Below are 24,337 nucleotides of genomic sequence, written 5' to 3' on the forward strand. Positions count from 1 at the left end.
CACCTGCATCTGCACCATGGGTTTGACATCCTTTCTAAAGTAGGGTGCCAAAAACTGGAAAAAAAAATACTCTATCTGCAGCCTAACCAATGATTTGTACAGGCTTAGCATTACCTCTTTGATTTTGTGCTCAAAAGTTCCTATTCATAAAACCTAGACACTCATACACTTATGCTTTTTTAAAAGAATACAGTTTTATCAACTGGATCGTTCATGTTGCCACACTCCCTTTAATACCGCATATCTTAATTTGATCAACAGGCCTCCATTGTGAGGCGTTGTCAAATGCCTTTCGAAAATCCATATACACAACATCCACTGCTATTCCTTTATCTATACACTCTGTTATTTCCTTCAAGAACTCTATTTAATTTGTCAGACTCAACTTGCCTTTCATAAATAGTGCTCGCTCTCCTTAATTGACCTATGCCTTTCTAAGTATCAATTTTATTCTGTATTATGGCCTCTAGAAGCTTGCCCATCCTTGATATTAGGTTGGCTGCTCTATAGTTACTTGGTTCATCTATCTCTCTCTCGCTCTCTCTTTTTAAAACAGAGATGTTGCATTGGCAACCCTCCAGTTCTCCAACACAACTTTTACTGACTTGCACCATGGTGGTGTCCTGAATTACAGGCCTTGGCCTTTAACCTCGGTTTCTCAATTTAAAAATGAATATATATGGAACTGATCGAATTACATCAATTTGAAGATATCACCAAAAGCAATTGGCATCCGTTTTATAAAATTAACAACATTTTTCAAGACAAACCAAATCATTCTTTATAGGAACATTTAATCTACAATAGCTTTTCAGAATTGGTAAATGAAAGAATGTATTGTGCCACAATTCTTGAAACCAATCTCTAATACATACCATCACACATCACTACAATTTAGTGAGCATTTAAATATTTCATTTTTGAAGACCTGCTTGGGTTTATTAGGTTCCGAATGGAACACAAGTCCCTACTCATTCCAAGAAAAGACAAGAGCAAAAGCATGAATTCCCTTTCCCTTTGTCTGCAGGTACTACTTTTATTATCTGGAAGTGCAAAAAAAACATTTCCCTCATTTGTGGCATCAATGTGCACTCTGATGCCCAATTGAGTCGGACTGGATTTCTTAAGCTTACTGTATTTGTCTATCTTGCCCTGAATAATCCAGAGAACACGGTGTAAGCATTCCTTTAGCCTGCATTGCATGAACCCAAGGCAAATTTGCAAAGACTTTGGCGTCAGAGCCTCCCCACCATTGACTGGTGCCGACGGGTCATCATGATCAACCAGTGCCAGTGAGTTCTCAGCGATAGCCAAGTGAAAATGGTTGGAGATGTTGAGATTGGCCACACTTAATCTGAAATGGCTATATTGCTTTTGCTCAACTTTGTCCTCAGTAATTTGGGACATATGGTTCCAAAGTCAATCTTTATGGTTGGGGCTTGAGAACCATAGATATGGTGAGCAGTGGTATGTGCTGCCAAAAAACATATTATGCATTTATCATGCCTACCAGTGATTGTGAATAGGCATTTGAACTTTATACAGTATTTAAAAAACCTTTGGCATAAGTTTATGCAGGCATACTGTCCCAACTTTGGAGGCACACAGTTTGATTTGATGCGGGCAATGTACGACCTTAATCAGTGCTGATGGATGTACCAAATCACAATAAGTCAGATAAATAGAGGGGGAAAAAAAACAAACACTCTGTGCTATGTATTAAAATTCCAATTTTATGCATCAACCCCCTCTTTGTTTTGCTTATTTTTATGGTGCTCTATATAGCTGCCCAGAGAGTACTGGGAAAGAGTACTGCTTCCAGCAGAGCCTGTAACAAGGCTGACAAGCATTGATTTTATTTTATTTTTCCTTTTGTTTTCTTGTGTGTAACTTAGTAAGGACAGCACGGTTCTGTTAAAATTTGTTGGGAGATTCGCCAACCTAAACGAATGCCCCAATTCCCAGGATAAAAACCTGAAAAAGAAAAACTTACTATATTGGAAATGAAATGCACGTGCAAATGGTAAAAAAATACAAGGACAATCTAATTTAATCAACATCTGTAGGAAATTAAGATCTTATATTCCAATTCAACAGCAAATGGTGCAACACGAGGAACAGAGAACTCAACTATTTTAGCTGGGAGAAAATGAACAGTTGCAATGACACAGGCGTTAGAGTTTTACAGGCTATGAGACAAGGAAACCATATGAAGCACTGCCTATCTTGAACATGTCAATGTTTCAAGTGAATGATCAATATGTGGTTTACCCAGAACCAACCAAGCTAGACTCAACACCTACAATGTGTGGAAGGAGAAAAATTTGCATTTAATTTTTAATCTTAAAGTAGTACTGTTATTTTGTCAATTTATATATTGGTGTTAAAAAAAAAAACTCTCCAGATGTTACTTATTTCCTATCACAACTGGAAATTTTGAAGACTGGAAAGTGTTCACAAAAGAAAATTAAATATAGTAGTCCTTCACTGTCACATCCTTTTAATGCTTGCAAATGTGTTTATATTACCTTTTACTTAAAGGAATTGAGTGTAGCCTCCTTGGAAATTTATTTCACACATTTCAAACCTGGTTTATTTTTAGTAGTACACAAGAGAATAAATTCATTCTAACCTTTCAATATATATTTAAATGTCACTGAAGAAAAGTCCAAGATCTTGACACTTAAGCTCGCTGTCTAATTATGGACTGAGCTATTCATTTGGAAATGGCAACTCAGCTGGTCACACACTAAAGAATGCTTGGCACCAACTGAAATTCTGGTATATTAAGAGTGGAATTAACATCAGAAGTAATTAGACAGAAAATGGAATTCATAGGATGTATTCACAACTTCTAAATGCGAAATACACTGGATGAATGAAGTAGGATATGGAAGGATTGCCCTGGGTGGCGAATTAATTGAGCAGCAAGACATTCAAGACTCCCTGATGAAGTAGGTAATGAATCTACAGCAGACCGTTATTTCAGCAAAACGACAATGAAGTCATTCTATGTTACTTTCATCTTCTTAACAGCTTCACGCTAACCTAAAAATGCAATGGCATCCATCAGAAGGAAGCACACAGCAATCAATATTTAGAAAGCCACATTAATTTGTCAACTTTAAAAACTGGAAAAAGTTGCATTCCTTATATTTGTACATGAAACACAGGGATATTGTATTTGGTGATCACAAACACGGGTGGCATGTACACTCATAGCAATACTATAAAAAACTGCAATTTACTGTGTTTTTTCAACAGAGTTGTTTTCTACCATTGCTTTAATACAATAATATAATGCTTGTGTTATTTCTGCACATTCAAATGCTGACTACTTCTCAATAAACATGCAATGATCGTAGAATCATTAAACTTTTTAGTGTGGCTAACATCACGTGTCAACATCACTCACTACCCATTAGCGTCAAAACTGAAAAGCACTACTGCAAATAAAAGGGAACAAAATTGAATAAAAACACGTCATGAGCTTGACAATATAGGTTCTGAAAGTAACAAATGTTCAAGAAGTAATTTCAAGAAATCTGTACAAGATTATTACCTATAATTCTTCTCAGGTTTTGCTTATTCTTCATATCATGTATGAAGAAAATAATTATTTACTTTTAAATAAACTGTATTACATCTCTCTGCAAAAACCTCTTTTCCCAAATGACTCCATTACATGCTGGTCTAAAAAAAAACCTTGTCGAACAACTTGCCTTTCTATCACAAGAAAGCAAAACGAACAGCACAAAGGAGCAGCATCCTAAACGTTATGCTATTTAATTTGCTGGTACAGTATCAGCACCATTGGTGTACTGCTGCAAATGGGGAACTCTCAACTGAAGTATTAAAAACTTACATTACAGCCAATAACCCTTTCAACACTGCAGTGGTATTTCTGGATTATAAATAAAACACAATAAAATTCATTGAATTTAATCAAATACCTACCATTGATGTAGTGTCACTTATGTTCTTGTATTTGTACTACATGCTTCCAGGAATTCTGAACTTCATTTTAATAAGAATTACATTTTATTCTTGGCAGTTTTATTTCAAGAAAATCAGTTCTTTTCATAACCCGGGAGGTCAACAGACAAATGACATATAAGACCAGTGTTTCTATTTTGATTAATGCACTCACTTTTGTGAATTAGTTTAGAAGAATTATTCCCCTTTTTATAAACAAAATCACATTTATTTAATGGAGTTTTTAAATGTAGTATATACAAACTCTACATGTGAAACTATGGATGATCATTGAAGAATCACAGATGTCATGTGAATGATGTTGAAATAGCTAAGGATGAAGCTGAACACTCAACATGTCCAACCAATGCAGCAATCAACAAAGCCAATGGGATGTTGAATTATTTCAAGAAAAGGTGGTATTGTCAAACTTTGTAGTGTTCTGTTTGCGCCTTGAATACCGTATCCATTTCTGGTCATCAAGAAACAAGAAAGACATTTGAGTGCTGGATGCAGGGAAGAGCTACGAAGATAATCCCGAGCTTCTGCGTTATTAAGAAAGACTGGAGAAACTGGGATTTTCCAGCCAATAAAGATATCTGAGGTGTTCTTACAAAGGTACACAAGATAAGATTACGGCATCAGTCACGGCTCAGTGGTAGCACACTTGCCTCTGATTCAGGTTGTGGGTTCAAGTCCCACTCCAGAGCCTTGTGCACAATATCTAGGCTGACATTTCAGTGCAGTACTGAGGCGGTGCTGCAGTGTCGGAGGTGCCATCTTTCAGATGAGATGTTAAACCAAGGCCCCGTTTGCCCTCTCAGGTGGCCATAACAGATCCTACAGCACTATTCGAAGAAGAGCGGGGGTGTTCTCCCTGGAATCCTGGCCAATATTGATCCCTCAACCAACATCACTAAAACAGATTATCTGGTTGTTATCACATTCCTGTTTGTGGGACCTTGCTATGCGCAAATTAGCTGCTGCATTTCCTACAACAGTGACTACACTTCCAAAGTACTTAATTGGATGTAAAGCACTTTGGGATGTCCTAAGGTCATGAAAGGTGCTTTATAAATGCTAGTTCTTTCTTTCTTGTTATGGGTATAGCAAAAGTTAATCCAGAATTAAACTGCAGGAGTGGAACAAGGGGACACTGGTCTAAATTAGTAAAGGCAATTTTAGGACTGATATTAGGAAATTCTTCTATACACAAAGAGCGATCAATGTGTGGAATAGACTTCCAAATAGAATGGTGGAGGCAAAAACCTTGGAATCATTTAAGAAACTACTGGATGCTACAATGAGAGATGTTAGGATCTCTGGGGCAATGAATTATGATTGGCTTAATAGCCTTCCTCATCCATAAGTATCCTGTGATCCATATGGTCCCATGTTGGTTTGGGGACAGTATGAACACAAGATGTGAGATTACAGATACGAAGAGAGACTTATAAAATTAGGACTTTTCTCACTGAAGCAGAGAAGTTTAAGAGGTGACCTGACAGAGGCCTTCAAGATTATCAGGAGTTATGATGGGGTAAATAGTAAAAGATTGTTTCCACAGGTCAAAAAGACAGCAACGAGAAGGCACAAATAGAAGATAATTAAGGGGAGGTACGGAAAAAAATCTTCACAGAGGATGGGAAGAAATTGAAATTCTCTGTCACAAATCATTGTTATAGGAGAGGCAATAAACTGTTTTAAAAGGCAATTAGATAGTTGCTTGAAAAAGAGAACTATTAAAAGAGCATGGATAGCGAGCAAGCAGATGAGATTCAACAAAATGGCTGATGTATAGAAAAACACCAGTATAGACTTGATGGGAAGAATGACCTGTTTCTGCATTGTAACATCCTATCATTCCATAAGTGTATATGAGAAACCCTTATGGGGTTGGGTATAGCCTGGGGAGGGGGATGGAATCAGTGGCATAGGACTGAAATTTGTGGTGGGTGCCGAAGAGGATGGCTTTGGTCTTCCCAACATTCAGCTGAAGGAAGTTGCAACTCATTCAATATTGGACGTTTAATCCTGTGCCTCAAATGAAGGATGCTACTTCCAGAAAACATCTATTTTGCAAATAAAGTCGATTTTAAAATGCCGCATTACTTCAGACTATGGAGGACAAAGTATTTTTAATGCAAAAAACTTAAATGGCCTTGCATGAACCTATCTGAATGTAGTCAGAGTATCTGCAGCAGTGCTTCTCTTTCCACTCCACATTGTCACTTCTCCCAATTCCAGCAAACATAGGTTCAGCATCCATATGCTGACCACACATTTCTATCTCTCAACCACCTCTCTTGATCCCTCAACTGTCTCTGTTCTGTCAGAATGCTTGTCAGAGAAAATATTCAGAGCTTTTCCAGTCAAAAAGCAGTTCCATAAAAACCAGACTAAAGAAACAGTCTATCTCTGACAATTTAGTTGTTTTTTTTCCACCAAAAAGAATGAATTATCAAATAATCTAAATGAAGTGACTTTGAATTAAGAGACTGTATCCCAGTACGAAAACATTTGTTCAGATGAAGGGTATATCATCAGCCTCCTGCCATTGAGCTAAGTAGGGAGTGGCATGATCCCTAGATACTGATTCTTGTGCCTGATTGAGACTGAAAATGATGGTCAGTTAAGGAATACAATTCTTGCTCAGTTAAGTTTTCACATGCTGTTTTTGGAAGGATTACAAACAGGTATATCTTCTCTCAGACAGATATAGCCTTCCTGGGAGAATACTTGATATTACAACTCCTGTGTGACTTAAATTTCACTTGGGAGCTTTAAAAGTAGCAACATGATTCTACTGTTGTATAAACATACAACATTAAAACAGGTTACAACTAAAAGTCCGCTATTTTTTTTAAAAAAGAGAAAAGAACACTTAAAATGGATCCAGTCGGTCCTGACTTCTTTCAGCTTGATCATTTTGGCTTCGAAGTAGATTAGGGCAATGCAGCTACACCAATATCCCACAGCTTAATCCCTTTTTGCGGCAGTCTGCCATATGGTAACTTGCCAAAAGTTCACTATACGCTGTGCCACCATGCTGCCTCAAATATTTTACACTTTAAAAGAGGCTTTCTATGAAAATAATTTACTGATTTACTTAGGCATTTGTTTCTAGTAGCCCTGAGGAACATGGAGTCAATTGGAACCAGTATGAAAGCCCACAATCAGATTGGATTTGAAGTGAAAATTTTGAAGTACACCAATTTAGTAGTGATGAGTGAAAGTAATAAATTTAGAATATAGAACAAGCAACCTTACACTGATACAGAAAAAGAGAATATTTTTTAAATGGTGAGAAACTATTAAATGCTTGTGTTCAGAGGGATTTGGGTGTCCTTGTACACGAAACACAGAACATTAACATGCAGGTACAGCAAACAATAAGGAAGGCAAATGGTACATTGGCCTTTATTGCAAGGGGGTTGGAGTACAAGAGTAAGGAAGGCTTGTTGCAATTGTACAGGGCTTTGATGAGACCACACCTGGAGTACTGTGTACAGTTTTTGTCTCCTTACCTAAGGAAGGATATACTTGCCTGAGAGGCAGTGCAACAAAGGTTCACTAGATTGATTCCTGGGATGAGAGGGTTGTCCAATGAGGAGAGATTGAGTAGAATGGATCTATATTCTCTGGAGTTTAATAGAATGAGAGGTGGTCCCATTAAAATGTATAAAATTCTTAGAGGGCTTTACAGGGTAAATGCTGAGAGGCTGTTTCCCCTGGCTGGAGCGTCTGGAACTTGGGGTTATAGTCTCAAGATAAAGGATCGGCCATTTAGGACTGAGATGAGGAATTTCTTTACTCAGAGGGTTGTGAATCTTCGGAATTCTCTACCCCAGAGGGATGTGGGTGCTCAGTCGTTGAGTATATTCAAGGCTGAGATCGATAGATTTTTGGATTCTAGGGCAATCATGGGATATGGGGATCAGGCGGGAAAGTGGAGTTGAGGTCGAAGATCAGCCACAATCTTATTGAATGGTGGAGCAGGCTCGAGGGGCCGTATGGCCTGCTCCTATTTCTTATGTTCTTATACAATGGTACTCTGAATTAATTGTTCACAAGCATACAACTGTAGCCTGAAGAATACTTTACCTCAAACGCTTTCTTCCTCATTCATTGTAGGGAAGCACTTGGGCCCTGTCTGGTGCCTTCCAACATGAGTGCAATGGCAATCAACAAAGTGGAAGAAATCAAATCACCATTCTGTATGTTGGTGCTCAAAAGCTCTGTGCCACTGTACTGCCCAATTAAGACAAAAATGAACTGATTTGCTTGAGCAGTTATCAAGATCTCTATTGTGCAATTTAATAGCATTCATTTGCAATTTTCATTACAAGTTATTTGCTTTCATTAAAAAGTGCAAAAGTTTTAAGTGTTCTTGGGGTAAAAAGAGGAACTCTTAACCATATCAGTCTCAGACAACTTTCTCAATGTTAACTTTGACACCACCAAAGAACATAAGAAATAATTCCTGGGATGAGAGGGTTGTCCTATGAAGAGAAGTTGAGTAAAATGGGCCTAAACTCTCTGGAGTTTAGAAGAATGAGAGGTGATCTCATTGAAACATATAAGATTATGAGGGGGCTTGACAGGGTGGATGCCGAGAGATTGTTTCCCCTGGCTAGAGTGTCTCGAACTAGGGGGCGTAGTCGCAGGATAAGGGGTCGGCCATTCCAGACTGAGATAAGGAGGAATTTCTTCACGTCGAGGGCTGTGAATCTTTGGAATTCTCTACCCCAAAGGGCTGTGGATGCTGAGTCATTGAATATATTCAAGACTGAGATGGATAGATTTTTGGACTCTCGGGGAATCAAGGGATAAGGGGATCGAGCAAGAAAGTGGAGTTGAGGTCGAAGTTCGGCCATGATCTGATTGAATGGCGGAGCAGGCTCGAGGGGCCGTATGGCCCAATCCTGCTCCTATTTCTAATGTTCTTAACACTGCTAGATGGGTAAGAATATATAAAAAAAATTAAAAATCATCAACAAGGTTATATTTTATAAGATTTAATTATATATATCATAATTTTTTCCCCTCACACTGTAAGTATATACATAATTAGATTCTACTGTCTATGGACTTGTCAGTGTAAAGTCGCTATTTTTTCTGGAAAACTATTAAAGAAAAAATGAAAAGAATTGTATTTATATGGCGGCTTTTACGACCTCAGGACATCCCAAAGCACTTTACAGACAATGAAATATTTTTTGAGATGTAGTCACTGTTGGAATATAGGATGTGCAGCAGCCAATTTGCACACAGCAAGCTTCCACAAACAGCAATGTGATAAAGACCAGATCATCTGTTTTTTACGTGTCAGCCTAGATTATCTGCTCAAGTCTCTGGAGTGGGACTTGAACCCACAACATTCAGACTCAATGGTGAGAGTACTACCACTGAGACACGGCTGACCCTTAGAGGTATTAGAAGGTAAGGTACTGAAAACTGTCACCTACTTTTAAGTTGAAATAAGAGTCAGTGAACTAATATCATTAATTATATAATAAAACAGTAACACAACCTCAGAGTTGATAAATACCTTTGTGCAGTTTTAGAAGATTAGAACTAAAAAAAGTAACTCAACTAAATGTATGCATTTTTTGCCTAAAAACATTACTTCTGGTTGTCATGATTTTTGGTAATGCTTTAATGTCAAATTTTGACTTTGAAACTACCTCCATAAACATTTTTTTTGATGACACTTCCCCATGTAAACATTTGCCGGTCACAGTTTGTTGCTGAACTGCTCATTCAAACTGCTTTTTCTGGGGGTCATTCTTTGCCCATCGGTAACTGAAATTTCTAATGTGAAAATATGGTTTGAAACAAAATTAAAAATTCAAAAAAATTATATATTTCACAATAACATGATTAAATTGATCCAGTGAGTAGTTTTTTTGTGCCTTTTAATACCTTTATTAATGTGTTCCCAGACCCAGAATTACCTTTCCAAAACTACCAAATTCCATACCTCACCCATCCCTCACTACAATATCTTTCCTGCAGTCTTCCTCTGAAGCTTGGGTTTTAAAAAAGGTAAGAGAAAAAAATGATCAATATATTTGTATATCCATTTAATGGTAATAATAAAGACCACTGATTTACACTTTGGTACAAATATGCACATAATCATGGAATACAACCCAAAAATCCCACTAACATACCACAATATTGTGTATGAAAAACACAATATGACTTATTCAAATCACCGTAAATCAGTAACTCTGATAACATGTTGTATGTTACATGGGATAAAGCTGTGTATCCTCTGACTTAGTGAGCATCATCACAGGAAATCCACTAGGAATATGGTAAAGGTGTTGCATATTGTCCATGCTTCTTGCCAGTTTAACACTTACTTCCTACTATACTTTCTTATTATGCTTAAACTCACTATTTTAAAACCCATTTCTTAAGGCTTATCTCTGATTAGCTAATTTCTCCCATGTTTCACTCCCATCTCTGGTCCCCTCAGCTCCCAAGTTGATCTCCTATCACAACAGCACCATCGCCTGAGGCATGTGAAAAGTGAGCTGCTCACTTAATCCGAACGACTGTCACCTCTCCCAGTCCCACCTCCTCCCGTCAGCAACCACATCCCTGCTCTGAGAAATGCAACAAGAGCTTGAAAGAACTTAAAGCCACTTCCCGACTGGTAACTCAACAGTACAGCCTTTTGCAAGGTAGAAGCAGGTGGCTAGTAACAGCTTTTCCAGCACGGAGCTAGGATTCCGTCTCTTATCCCAAGTTCTCCCTGCCCAGTGCTCCTAAACCCAAGATCCTCCCCAGAGTTGTCAGGTCTCCTGGACCCCCCACTGCCACCAGACTGCAAGAATCCCCCAGTGATTACACACTCAGGCACCATCCCCAGTACTCCACATTCCAGCACCATCCCTGCGTCCCCACATCTTGGAACCGTCTGCCCCAAGTGATAACAGAACCCAGTACCTCCTGCCCATGAATGTCACATAAGGAAACTTCCAGTAAAGCAAACACTGCATTTCACCCCTTAGTTCTATCAAACCCCATCATTTCCCCACAACTGTTTCTAAACCCCAAACCCTTGCCTTCCCATTATTTGTAAACCCCACATACTTACCTCCAATCTACTACATATTGCCTACCATCTTCCTTTGTATCCTTGGTTTTAAAAAAATGTAAAAATTAAGAATAAAAGACCATACGTAAAAGAATATGCAATAATCAAGGTCACTCATTTATGGTTTTCACAGAAAAACGGTCATCGAATTCAAATCCCAGACCATCAGCAAAAACTCAATAAAACCAAATGATAAACATGGTAACCGACTTACTCAATCATCATAAATCAGTAGCCCTGATAGTACACAGTTTGTTACATGGAAAATACCACCAAGGTTGGCAAACTGAGTGTTTCCCCAACTCACGGCAAGCATTGCCATGGATGAGTTGCGAATTGTGTATATTTTGATACAGCAAAGCTCAGCTGGTTTGCAAACAGTATCTGAAACCAGAAATTTGTAATAGTATTGGAAAGCGTTATTGAAGGAATACTCCAGCAGGAGGATTTACATGCCTCTATCTCTAAGATAATTAGCAAAAAAACCACAGGGGAGAATTTTTTTTTTTTTAAACACAGCAAGTTATGATTATCTGGAATGCACTGCCTGAAACGGTTGTGGAAGCAGATTCAATAGTAACTTTCAAAAGAGAATTAGATATATACTTGATAAGGAAAAATGTGCAGGGCTATGGGGAAAGAGCAGGCAAGTGGGACGAATTAGATAGCCCTTTCGAAGAGCTGGCTCAGGCACAATGAGCTGAATGGCCTCCTTCTGTGCTGTATGATTCTATCCTCAAGTACTCACTGAAGAAAAACAAAAGCAATATCCAATCTTTGTTAAACTTCCTCCACCCAACAGTAAAACACAACTCAGCAGGTTTATAATTTACCATAAAATATACATACTATGCAAAGTACATACATGAAATTTTTAAAATATCTATGTTCCCAAACCTTTGAAGCATATGCACGATTGGTTACTTCTGGATAATTCATTAGATATTAAATTTTCCCCCTTCTTACAGCCATGCAGGTTTCCTGAAGGTGCTCCAAAATCTCACCTTGCTTATGGTTTCAGTTTAGCTATCTTTTTACTATAATCCTGATGAACAAGAACTGAATTTGTTCCATATTAATCAGTCGAAGTTTCAACATTAGAAATGGAATCCTGACGTTGCATAGCATTACAGCTGAAGTGATATGTCCCATACTCATATTAGAATATTAACGATTATTTTACAATGCAAGATTGAGAAAATCAGTGTATTGCATCTAACCAGTATCAAACAACATTATTTCTGGGAAGAGTCTTCTACTCTTCAAATTTTGGTGGCATCACTGAAATGTATGTTCTAAAACATACTCAGTGACTACTATTTCGAAGGTTTTAACTTTTTTTTGCATACCTTGTCCATCTGCAGAAATCACTTTGGCCTTCTGAATGGCAGAATTCTTCTTTTGCTGAACTTGAACATCCTTAGACATTGGTACTGGGGCAAACCTGCGAGGAGCAGGGGTCTGTAGAGAACTTCCTATGCCAAACCCACCAGTAACAGATCGACTCCGATAAGCTGAAATTAAAGTCAGTACTTGAGGGCAAATTATTAATTTTGGACTTAACTGTTGCGAAAGTATTCTTGTGTAAAATTAATAAACATGTGTTACATTGCAAGTTCCACTTTCTTATGGCAGGATTTATTTCTTGTTATTTTAAGGTTCAAAATAAAATTTAACATGGCATAATTAGTAAAGACAGCTTGTAACTTGAGACATACAGAGCATAAGGTCCCAGCCAAAGTGGCAATAGTTAGTACTAAGGTTGGCCTAATTCCCCCTAGGCTGGGAAGGGAAAAATCAGCCAGGATTTCTGTGCCTAATCACTATCCTTTTACTTCTGCTGGAAAGTAAACATCTATGAATGTCCAGTGAGGGCAGTGGGTTGTGATGTCTGAGTGGTCAAATATTCTGTCCAAACTTAGTATTAACGGTCATACAATAAGAATTCTACTTGGGAGAGGTATCAGAGGGAGCCCAGTATCAATGGAATTGGAGCTCAACATGAGTCAACCTTCAGGAGAGGGGGTTGAGGAATTTGGAGGAGGAAGAAATAGAAAAAATATATTTTAAAATAAATATGGTGAAACTAAGGGAAAATAAAGTAACAGTGAATAGTCAATTAAAGATAGACCACTGTTGCTTCTGATCTCCAAGTTAAACTTATGTTAATGCTTGAACTAGAGTAAAGCTCTATTTAGGACATGCATGACTATTAAAACGATCTCATTAGTAGTCTGCAAAGCACATAAGGTAAAAAAAAAATCTCCAAGTAGCAAAATGGAGGTTAATGTTCCTGTCTAGGTCCTGAAACACATATCCATGTCAAGATCACTTCAATATACTTGAATTCTGGTAAAATGAAAACCAATTTAAATTTGAAATGTTAATGAAAAATTCAGCTAAAGTATTTTGAATTTTACTAAATTTAATTGTAAAGCTCACATAGAATCTGTACCAAAGAAAGTGGACATTGAGCTGCATTGACCTATTGGGACATGTGAACATTCCAAGAGAATAGGCATAAAGGATATGAAATAGGTGGTGTAACTAAGAAAACTGTAAGTCAGTAACAATAACTTTTAATTCTTTTAAAATAATCACATACGCACACAGTAATAGCAACCAAGCCAGCAAGTTTAAAATCCTTACTGGAAGGTGTAACTGCAATTTTATTTCTGTGATCTAACCAAAGTGGGCGGCATATTCAAGTTACGAGTTAACTTGGACCCCATTTGATCCTCTACCTATTGAGCAATTAGATGGTTTGTAAAAGAACATTTTACATGAAATTCTACCTGCAATTAATCTAGATACAATTCTTGAAAGGTGGTTAATTGTTTCAACTAGGTTGTCACATTTTAGAGTTGTACACTAGCTATTTTCTCAGGTTTAATGTCAACAGCCACTCCCATAAACAGACTCATATTCCCTATGATCCACAGTGTACCTTTTCTGTCTAATATTTAGATAAACAATAAGGAGACCTAAGGATAGTAACAGAGAAACTTTGAAGGTGGCAGGACAAGTCAAAGCTGCTAAAAAGCATATGGGATCCTCGGCTTTATAAATCAAAGCACTGAGTACAAAAGCAAGGAAGTTATGCTCAAGCTTTATAAATCACTGGTTTGGCCTCTGCTACCAGTGTTATGTCCAATTCGGGGCATCACACTTTAGGAAGGATTGCCAGGCGTTGGAGACCGTACAGAGGAGATTTACCAGAATTATACCAGGGATGAGGGACTTCAGTTATGTGGAGAGACTAGAGAAGTTGGGATTGTTCTCCTCAGAGCAGAAAATGTTAAGGGGAGATTTAACAGAAGTGTTCAAAATTACGAGGGGTTTTGATAGAGTAAATAAGGAGAAGCTGTTTCCGCTGGTGGGTGGGTCGGTAGCCAGAGGTCATAGATTTATGGTAATTGGCAAAAGAACCAGAGGGGAGATAAGGAGATTTTTTTTTAATGCAGCAAGTTATGATGATCTGGAATGCAGGTGGTGGAAGTAGATTCAATAGTAACTATCAAAAGAGAACTGGATTTTTACTTGAAAGGGAAAAATTTGCGTAAAAATTTGCAGGGTAATGGAGAAAGAATGGTGAAGTGGGACTAATTGGATAGCTCTTTCAGAGCCGTCTCAGGCACGATGGGCTGAATGGCCTCCTCGTGTACACCGGCTACTGGAAAGCATCACGTCCCACTATATGATTCAATTTTCTTTGAAAGCGGCTGAATCTTCAGTTACCAAACTGAACACTCAGGCTTTTAAGTCAACAAATTATTTTATTTACATAACATAGATGCATGAACAATAAACGGTATAGCCAGTAAAATATAAATTTCTCTACTCACATCAATACATAATACAATAAAGACGTCACCTGCGTTGTCTCTAATTAAAGACTTTAAACAGAGGTTTACTTGCCGTAGCCAGAAACTAGCCTAGCTCCCTTTGTTTACATCAAGCCATCTGCCTGAAGCTGCACAGCTGAAACACTAACTGAAAACTGGCTCTAGACTGACTAATATAACTAGAATCATAGAATGGTGACAGCACAGAGGAAGCCATTCGTCCCATCGAGCCCATGCCGGCTCTTTGTAAGAGCATCCAGTTAGTCCCATTCCCCCATTCTTTCCCCGTACCCCTGCAATCTTTTTCCCTTCAAGTATTTATTCAATTCCTTTTTGAAAGCCATGATTGAATCTGCTTCCAACATCCTTTCAGGCAGCACATTCCAGATCATAACTACTCGCTGCGTAAAAAAGCTTTTCTGCATGTCGCCTTTGGTTCTTTTGCCAATCACCTTAAATCTGTGTCCTTTGGTTCTTGACCCTTCCGCCAATGGGAACAGTTTCTCTTTATTTATTTTATCTAAACCCTTCACAATTTTGAACACTTCTATAAAATCTCCTCTGAAACATCGCTGCTCTAAGGAGAACAACCCCAACTTCTCCAGTCTATCAACGTAACTGAAATCCCTCATCCCTGGAACTATTCTAGTACATCTTTTCTGCAACCTCTCTGAGGCCTTCACATCCTTCCTAAAGTCCGGTGCCCAAAATTGGACACAATTCTCCAGTTGTGGCCAAACCAGTGTTTCATAAATGTTTAACATAACTTCCTTGCTTTGTAGTTCATGCCTCTATTTATAAAGCCCAGACTTTATTATGCTTTTTTAACCGCTTTCTCAACCTGTCCTGCCACCTTCAAAGACTTGTGCACATATACCTCCAGGTCTCTCTGTTCTTGCAACCCCTTGAGAATTGTACCATTTAGTTTATAATGCCTCCCATCATTCTTCCTGCCAAAATGCATCACTTCGCATTTCTCTGCATTAAATTTCATCTGCCATGTGTCTGCTCTTTCCACCAGCCGGTCTATGTCCTTTTGAAGTCTATTACTACCCTCCTCACTGTTTACAACATTTCCAAGTTTTGTGTCATCTGCAAATTTTGAAATTGTGCCCTGTACACCCAAAACCAAGTCATTAATATATATCAAAAAAAGCAATGGTCCTAGTACCGACCCCTGTGGAACACCGCTGTATACTTTCCTCCAGTCCGAAAAACAACCGTTCACCACTACTCTGTCTCCTGTCACTTAGCCAATTTTGTATTCATGCTGCCACTGCCCCTTTTATTCCATGGGCTTTAATTTTGCTGACAAGCCTAATGTGGCACATTATCAAAGGCTTTTTGAAAGTCCATATACACAATATCAACCGCATTGCCCTCATCAACCCTCTCTGTTACCTCATCAAAAAACTCAATCAAGTTTGTTAAACATGATTTGCCTTTAACAAATCCATGCTGGCTTTCCTTTATTAATCCATACTTGTCCATGTGACTATTAATTTTGTCCCAGATTATCATTTCTAAAAGCTTCCCCACCACTGAGCTTAAATTGACTGGCCTGTAGTTGCAAGATTTATCCTTACACCCTTTTTTGAACAAAGGTGTAACATTTGCAATTCTCCAACAGGAAGTCTCTGACTGAAATACCCATTGTAAACAATTTTACAACACCAAGTTATAGTCCAGCTGGACTATAACTTGGTGTTGTAAAATTGTTTACAATTGTCAACCCCAGTCCATCACCGGCATCTCCACATCATGAAATACCCATCAAAGAGGAATCCAGCCAATCAATGACCTTGTCCCTTCTTGAAGCCACCAAGTCAAGAGTCTATCCTTTTGATTTGTCAGCAGATTGCCCCGCCAGCTATCCTGAACAAAAGCAGTAAATGGCCGCATCTATCAAAATTACATTTGATCGAATAGCTAATCATTAACCACAGCAAAACTGTTTGTGATTGCAAATATTGGCCGGGGTTGATTAACCAATTAACACTTCAGGCACCCAATGTGTGGACCACAAAAAGTTCGGACCATGTGAAAGTATTTCCAGACCATTGTCTTTTCGAAAACTATGGTTTTCAGTTGAAAAGACCCTATGTGCATTCTTGGTGTTAATCTCTTACACGCTGTTTACCCCTTACATGGCATTTCTAGCAATACAAAATATAAGTTAAAAATTCAATGTGGGGCCAAAAAAAGTCATGGGGGAAACTTTACACTGTTGCATTTATGATTTTCCTATAAATTGCAAGTATTAAGAATGCATTTATAATTTTGCTATAAACAGCTATTTTCTCGCCGTATTACTAAACCTTACTACTATTATTTGGAGTAAGATTAAATGCTTATATAAATTGCACATAGCTTTAATCTTCTAAATTCTTAACCACCTATACTGTGAATTTGGTAGTATGTTGAGAGATTCTTACTTTTTATAGAGTATCATCTCAAACAGTCCTGTGGACATAGAACCTCAAAGCATCAGGTGAGCAGTTCGACAAGAGTGTAAATCTGCCTCTGATAACCTCTATACAAAGAGGCAACAATATTGATGCAACACTAATAATATATTCACCTAATCAAGAAAAACAACTATTATTTCTCCTAAATTTAAAAAAGAGGTAATCTCTGAGAATTTATGCTTGTGTTCTACACTACATTGTACACTATTGCCAACCCAACCAATAATCCACTGTTCCATTTTGTAGACCGATAGGTAGAAGCACAGTGCCCTCTATTGCATTAACAAAAAATAATATGTTGAGGAAAGACAGAACAGTATAGGAAGCATTGACTTTTTTTTTTTAAGGTCTCCTATTAACTCTTTAAATTGAAGGACAAATACATCTTTGAGATGAATTAGCAAACCAAACTGTGACATTCTAAAATTAAACTGGCTACCAGTAATTTTATGAATCCAATAATGAAACTGTACATAACTACTGCCAAGGTGAACAGTATGTTCAGTTTATGATTCTGTGAAGTAATTGAGATCATGGTTTGTCAGATAAACTATGTTCATTAAACAATAACAATTAAAATTAAAACAATTTCTAACAAAGTGAATATTGGATAATGTTGATGATTAGGAGAAAGTAATATACTCATTTTTCATTAGTCATCATGATCAGGGCCACTGGTTTATGGTGACTAAGTCAAATTCAGTTTTTATTACATGGAATTCTGAGATTTTTGCTGATGTTCTCAGGATCAAATTTTGCAATTCTGTGTTTTTTTTGTCAAAACTATAAATCCTTGCTTATGATAATTAATACTGCACATGAAAGTCACAAACACTTTGATGATTCAAATTATTTGGAACTAGTTAGATTTGCATTTTTAAAGAGGGAGTTTCACAATCATTGCCTTTCATAAAAATAATAAACCAGTAATACAGAATTACTACAACGTTAGCATATTTCTAACTGCACATTTCTGTCAACCTTTTGTGATTTTTTAAAAAATGAGTACTGTTTGCACCATAAGGGGAAAGGACGGATATATAGACTTAAAGGAGTAATTGAGTCTAATCCAAGACTGGTGTCGGGTAGTTTATTTCCTGCCAGAATTAGGCATTCTGCTTCATCATAACTGATCCCCATAACTGCCTGGCAAAGAATGAACACAATTTGCTCATCTCATGCACATCTGTGCATCAATTTTTACGTGGGTAAGCTAACAGCCAGAGTGGTGTAAAGTGAATACGTTAATTATTACGCTGTGGAATCATTAATTTTTAAAGAATATTACTTTTGCTATAATTCTGAATAATCAGATTGATACAATGTCTAAGAATTTTTTTTAAACCCTTTAAATAATTCTTCAAATCAAAATTAATGTTACCTATTACAAGGATTAGAAATTCCTGTGGTCAAAAGCCCAGAAATTATAACGGCACAAATTATTGGGTCTGAGAATATGATATTACAAATTTCTACAGTTGTGGAACCCAAGATTTGCCTCTAGAGCATTTAAGTAGTGGCCTTGAGTGGTTTAATAGTACAATAGCGCAGAGTGAACCAGAGTTTTTCTCCGATCGCGTATTTTGATGCTGAAATCTTGGGCCAACATGGCTGCCAAAAAAAAATGCTCTAGAGTTTTCTTGGTGGTTTTGCATAAAATTGACTCCAAATAATAGTATATTCAATACAATTTCAATGCATTTTTTTTTAAATGGAGATTTAGAAGAAACCCAATTGCAAAAGTGTATAATTTCATACCTGATTTAATATTAATAAAGAGACTCCCTAATCTTGACAATATAAAAATCAATGACTTTCATGCAGCAATAATCAAAATTATTTATTGTACTCTATTTTTGTGTGTAATAAAAAAACTCAGTTATTAATAACTCTGTAACAAGTGTTGAGCTAAATTTCAATAACACTGAAGATCTGTTTTTTCTACAGTATTGTAATAGACAAAGAAAATATTTCTCCATCTCACACAAAACTGTTTGCTCTTCTCACCCAGTGCCGCTGCAGAGGAGTCAGATGGCATATCTGTGAGAGAAACATAATGGATGTTGTTGCTAGGCAACTGCTGAAGGCCTTGATTCAGAGTCTGTGTTGCAGTATGATGTGTCGCTGAACTCTGTGACATCGTGTTAGAACGTGCTGGAGGTGCACCAACAGGATTGATGTTGCTTGTTGTGAATGCTGAAGTCAACATTCGTGACTAAAGGGCGAACAAAAAAAACCAATTATGGCCATTGTACAATAATACTTAGCTGTATAACATACGTTCAGCTTCTTATTAAGCACCGCGAGTATATGCGAAGCAAGGTTTAGAAAATTATATTTGTATATCACCACAGTTTAAGGTGCCTTAAATAATACACATATCTAAAATTAATTCTGGCTAGGCCCATGTAGTTAGTGAATAATGAAGCACGGAACATAGCTTATCAAATGAACAATCAACAGATTAGCATTTCCAAAGGGAAGAATGGGGCCACGGACCCATTTGGTAAGCATTCATTCAACAGGCTGAAAAAAAAAATCTATAAATGTAAAATAAAAATTACCCTTATTATTACATATGCTCAACTGAAATTTTCAATTGACCCAGCCTCAACAGCTTTTTGGGGGAGGGAGTTCCAGATTTCCACTACTCTTTGTGTGAAGAAGTAATTTCTGACATCACCCCTGAATGGCCTAGCTCTAATTTTAAGGTTGTGCCTCCTTGTTCTGGACTCTCCCATCAAGGAACTAGTTTCTGTCCATCTACCCTATCAACACCTTTAATCATCTTAAACACCTCAATTAGATCACACCTTAATCTTCTATATTTAAGGGAATACAAGCCTAGTCTATGCAACCTATCCTCATAATTTAACCCTTTTAGCCCCGGTATTATTCTGGTGAATCTGCGCTGCACCCCCTTCATGGACAATATATTCTTCCTGAGGTGCGGTGCCCAGAACTGAATGCAGTACTCTAGATGGGGTCTAACCAGAGCACTGTACAGCTGTAATATAACTTCCACCCCTTTGTATTCCAGCCCTCGAGTTAAAGTTCAACATTCCATTAGCCTTTTAATTTATTTTCTGCACCTGCCCACTAGCTTTTAGTAATTTCTGTACTTGGACCCCTAAATCTCTCTGCTCGTCCACAGTTCCTAACTTCTCGCTATTTAGAATATTGTTGATAGTTTCTGTCCATCTACCCTATCAACAATATTCTAAATAGCGAGAAGTTAGGAACTGTGGACGAGCAGAGAGATTTAGGGGTCCAAGTACAGAAATTACTAAAAGCTAGTGGGCAGGTGCAGAAAATAAATTAAAAGGCTAATGGAATGTTGAACTTTAACTCGAGGGCTGGAATACAAAGGGGTGGAAGTTATATTACAGCTGTACAGTGCTCTGGTTAGACCCCATCTAGAGTACTGCATTCAGTTCTGGGCACCGCACCTCAGGAAGAATATATTGTCCATGAAGGGGGTGCAGCGCAGATTCACCAGAATAATACCGGGGCTAAAAGGGTTAAATTATGAGGATAGGTTGCATAGACTAGGCTTGTATTCCCTTAAATATAGAAGATTAAGGTGTGATCTAATTGAGGTGTTTAAGATGATTAAAGGTGTTGATAGGGTAGATGGACAGAAACTAGTTCCTTGATGGGAGAGTCCAGAACAAGGAGGCACAACCTTAAAATTAGAGCTAGGCCATTCAGGGGTGATGTCAGAAATTACTTCTTCACACAAAGAGTAGTGGAAATCTGGAACTCCCTCCCCCAAAAAGCTGTTGAGGCTGGGTCAATTGAAAATTTCAAAACCGAGATTGCTAGATTTTTGTTAGGCAAGGGTATTAAGGGTTATGGAACCACGGCGGATAGATGGAGTTAAGATACAGATCAGCCATGATCTAAATGAATGACGGAACAGGCTCGTGGGGGCAAATGGCCTACGCCTGTTCCAATGATAGTGTGACAACAGAAATTGAAGTAATGCTTTTAGGCGATCATAGAAATTTATGGCACAGAAGGAGGCCATTCAGCCCAACGTGTCCGTGCCGACCAAAAAAGAGCCATCCAGCCTAATTCCACTTTCCAGCTCTTGGTCCATAGCCTTGTCGGCTACGGCACTTCAAGTGCATATCCAGGTACTTTTTAAAAATGTGATGAGAGTTTCTGCCCCTACCACCCGTTCAGGCAGTGAGTTCCAGCCCACCACCTTCTGGGTGAAAAGTTTCTCCTCAACTCCCCTCTAATCCTTCCATCAATTACTTTAAATCTATGCCCCCTGGTTATTGACCTCTGTTAAGGGAAACAGGTCCTTCCTATCCACTCTATCTTAGCCCCTCATAATTTTATACACCTCAATTAAATCTCCCCTCAGCCTCCTCTGGTCGAAAGAAAACAACCCCAGCCTATCCAATCTTTCCTCATAGCTAAAATTCACTAGTCCTGGCAACATCCTCATAAATCTCCTCTGTGCCCTCTCTACTGCAATCACATCTTTCCTGTAACGTGGTGACCAGAAGTGTACGCAGCACCCAAACTGTGGCCTAACTAGTGTTTTATATAGTTCTAGCATAACCTCCCTGCTCTTATATTCCATGCCACGGCTGATAAAGGAAAGTATCTCATATGCCTTCTTAACCACCTAATCTACCTGTCCTGCCACCTTCAGGGATCTGTGGAAATGCACTCCAAGGTCCCTCTGTTCCTTTACATTTCTCAGTATCCTCCCACTTATTGTGTAGTCCCTTGCCTTGTTTGCCCTCCGCAAATGCATTACCTCACATTTCTCCGGATTGAATTCCATTTGCTACTTTTCCACCCACCTGACAAGTTGCTGCAGTCTAGCTTTCTTCTTCATTATCAGCCACACGGCCAACTTTTGCATCATCTGCAAACTTCTTAATCATGCCCCCTACATTTAAGTCTAAATCATTGATAAGTGCACTGTATGCAAGGATTGTAATATATCTATTAAAAATCTTACATCACGCACATCCTGTCAACTTTGATTATAAATTCCTAAGTCCAAACTTATAATGGAAACTATCTATGTAAACTTAGCACACTGTAATAAAATCCTCCTGCCATTGGAGGTGCTGCATTGTGACAAGTTTACATAAGCAGTTTCCATTACAAATGTATACACAGAACATTATAATCAAAATATTAAAATAAAAATAGAACATATGACTTCAAAATAACAATGGAATTATATCTGCATGCCCTGCACCAATTATCTCCCACGCTACAACCTTGCATCACCTGCAACACCATGGGGTATCAACTAATATCCATATTAAAAATCTTGCATATGGTGCGCACGTCCTGTCCATATTGAGCTTACTTCCTGTATCACAATTTTTCAGTCTTGTAATTTAAATCAGCATTATATCAACAAATCTGCATTTCATAATGGCAAAAAAATGTTTGTCAACCTTTGCCGCTACGCTGAAGTTGCAGGCTTCCTGAAATAAATTTTCAGTACTGTTCCTGGCTGGGGAAAAACAGAAATTTTACTTGCCTGCGACAAACATGGGGTTCAGACTAGCTCACAGCGGAAGAAAAATTTTCAGAAATACTGTTTCCCTCAGTTTAAAATTTATCATCAGTCAGCCAGCCAGCCGTAGCCTTTTTTTAAAAAAAAACTACCACTCCCAGTGCTTTTTTTTTTCAGTCTCACTCCTGGTGCTTGTATTCTTGTTAGTCCTAATCCCAGTGTGTCTGTTTTATTTAGTCCTGCTCCTTGCATTATTGTTGTTTTTAAAAAAAACTTATCTGCACTGTTTTCTGAGTGGCCCTTTAAAGACCGCTGGCTCGACCACTTAACACCTGTACCCAATATGTCATAGGACCCTGATTAGCATATTACACATAGGCACCTGTCTGAAACAAGTGGGTGCCTGGGCCAACCATGTGAAAACCCCAACATATAAAGTGGCAGCCATATAGAAATTTTGCATATGGTGCGCATACCCTGTCCATATTAAGCTTAAACAGCAACAGGGTGCTAAATGGTGCACTGCCATTTTTAGCCTGCTACTGTGCCATTCCCACTGAGTGCAAGCCGTGCAAATTGGTCGCTTAATGTAACAAATCAGATCATAGGAACAGATGTAGCCCCTTAAGACTATTCCGCCATTCTATCAGAGCATGGCTGATCTGTACCTCAACTCCATTTTCTATCCTTTGCTCCATATGTTAGCCACGACTCAGTGATAGCACTCTCACTTCTGAGTCAGATGGTTGTGGGTTCGAGTCCCACTCCAGAGACTTGACCACAAAATCTAGGCTGACACCCCAGTGCAGTATTGAGGGAGTGCTGCACTGTCGGAGCTGCTGTCTTTCAGATGTGACATTAAACCGATGCCCCATCTGCCCTCTCAGATGGACATAATAGATGCCATGGCATTACTTTGAAGAGCAGGGGAGCTCTCCCGGGTGTCCTGACCAATATTTATCCCTCAACCAACATCACTAACAAACAAATCATCTGGTCATTATCACATTGCTGTTTGCGGGACCTCTGTGTGTGCAAATTGGCTGCTGCGTTTCCTAAATTACAACAGTGGCTACACTTCAAAAGTATTTAATTGGCTGTAAATCTCTTTGGGATGTCATGATATCTTGAAAGGTGCTATATAAATGCAAGTCTGTCTTTCTTTCATATGCCTTGATACCCTTACCTAATAGAAATCAATCAATTACAACCTCAATCCACCTTTTGCTGGGGCGGGGGGGAAAGGGGAGGAAAGGAGTGTTCCAGATTTCCAGTACCCATTGTGTGTAAAAGTGCTTCCTGATTAGCTGAGCTCTAATTTGATTATGCGACCTCGCTCTCGATTCCCCATCAGAGGAACCAGTTCCTCTGTATCTACCCTATTAAATCTTTTTAATATTTAAACACCGCAATTAGATCACCCTTCAACCTTCTAAACTCA

The 24,337-nt window shown here is 38.3% G+C and overlaps 1 protein-coding gene across 3 annotated transcripts in view; it reads right to left on the reverse strand.

Annotated features, from left to right (window-relative positions):
* The window catches only part of kiaa0586 (KIAA0586 ortholog), a 419,966-nt gene that overhangs the window by 367,113 nt on the left and 28,516 nt on the right, over positions 1-24,337 (reverse strand). For all 3 annotated transcript variants that reach the window (XM_067991527.1, XM_067991529.1, XM_067991528.1), the window contains 2 exons: positions 19,407-19,614; positions 12,436-12,600 (listed from right to left, as the gene is read on the reverse strand). In XM_067991527.1, the coding sequence (XP_067847628.1) occupies positions 12,436-12,600; positions 19,407-19,614 (373 nt within the window). The remainder of the gene's footprint in view (positions 1-12,435; positions 12,601-19,406; positions 19,615-24,337) is intronic.

This window comes from Heptranchias perlo, chromosome 10, assembly GCF_035084215.1.
Source record: "Heptranchias perlo isolate sHepPer1 chromosome 10, sHepPer1.hap1, whole genome shotgun sequence".
NCBI classification, from domain to species: Eukaryota; Metazoa; Chordata; class Chondrichthyes; order Hexanchiformes; family Hexanchidae; genus Heptranchias; species Heptranchias perlo.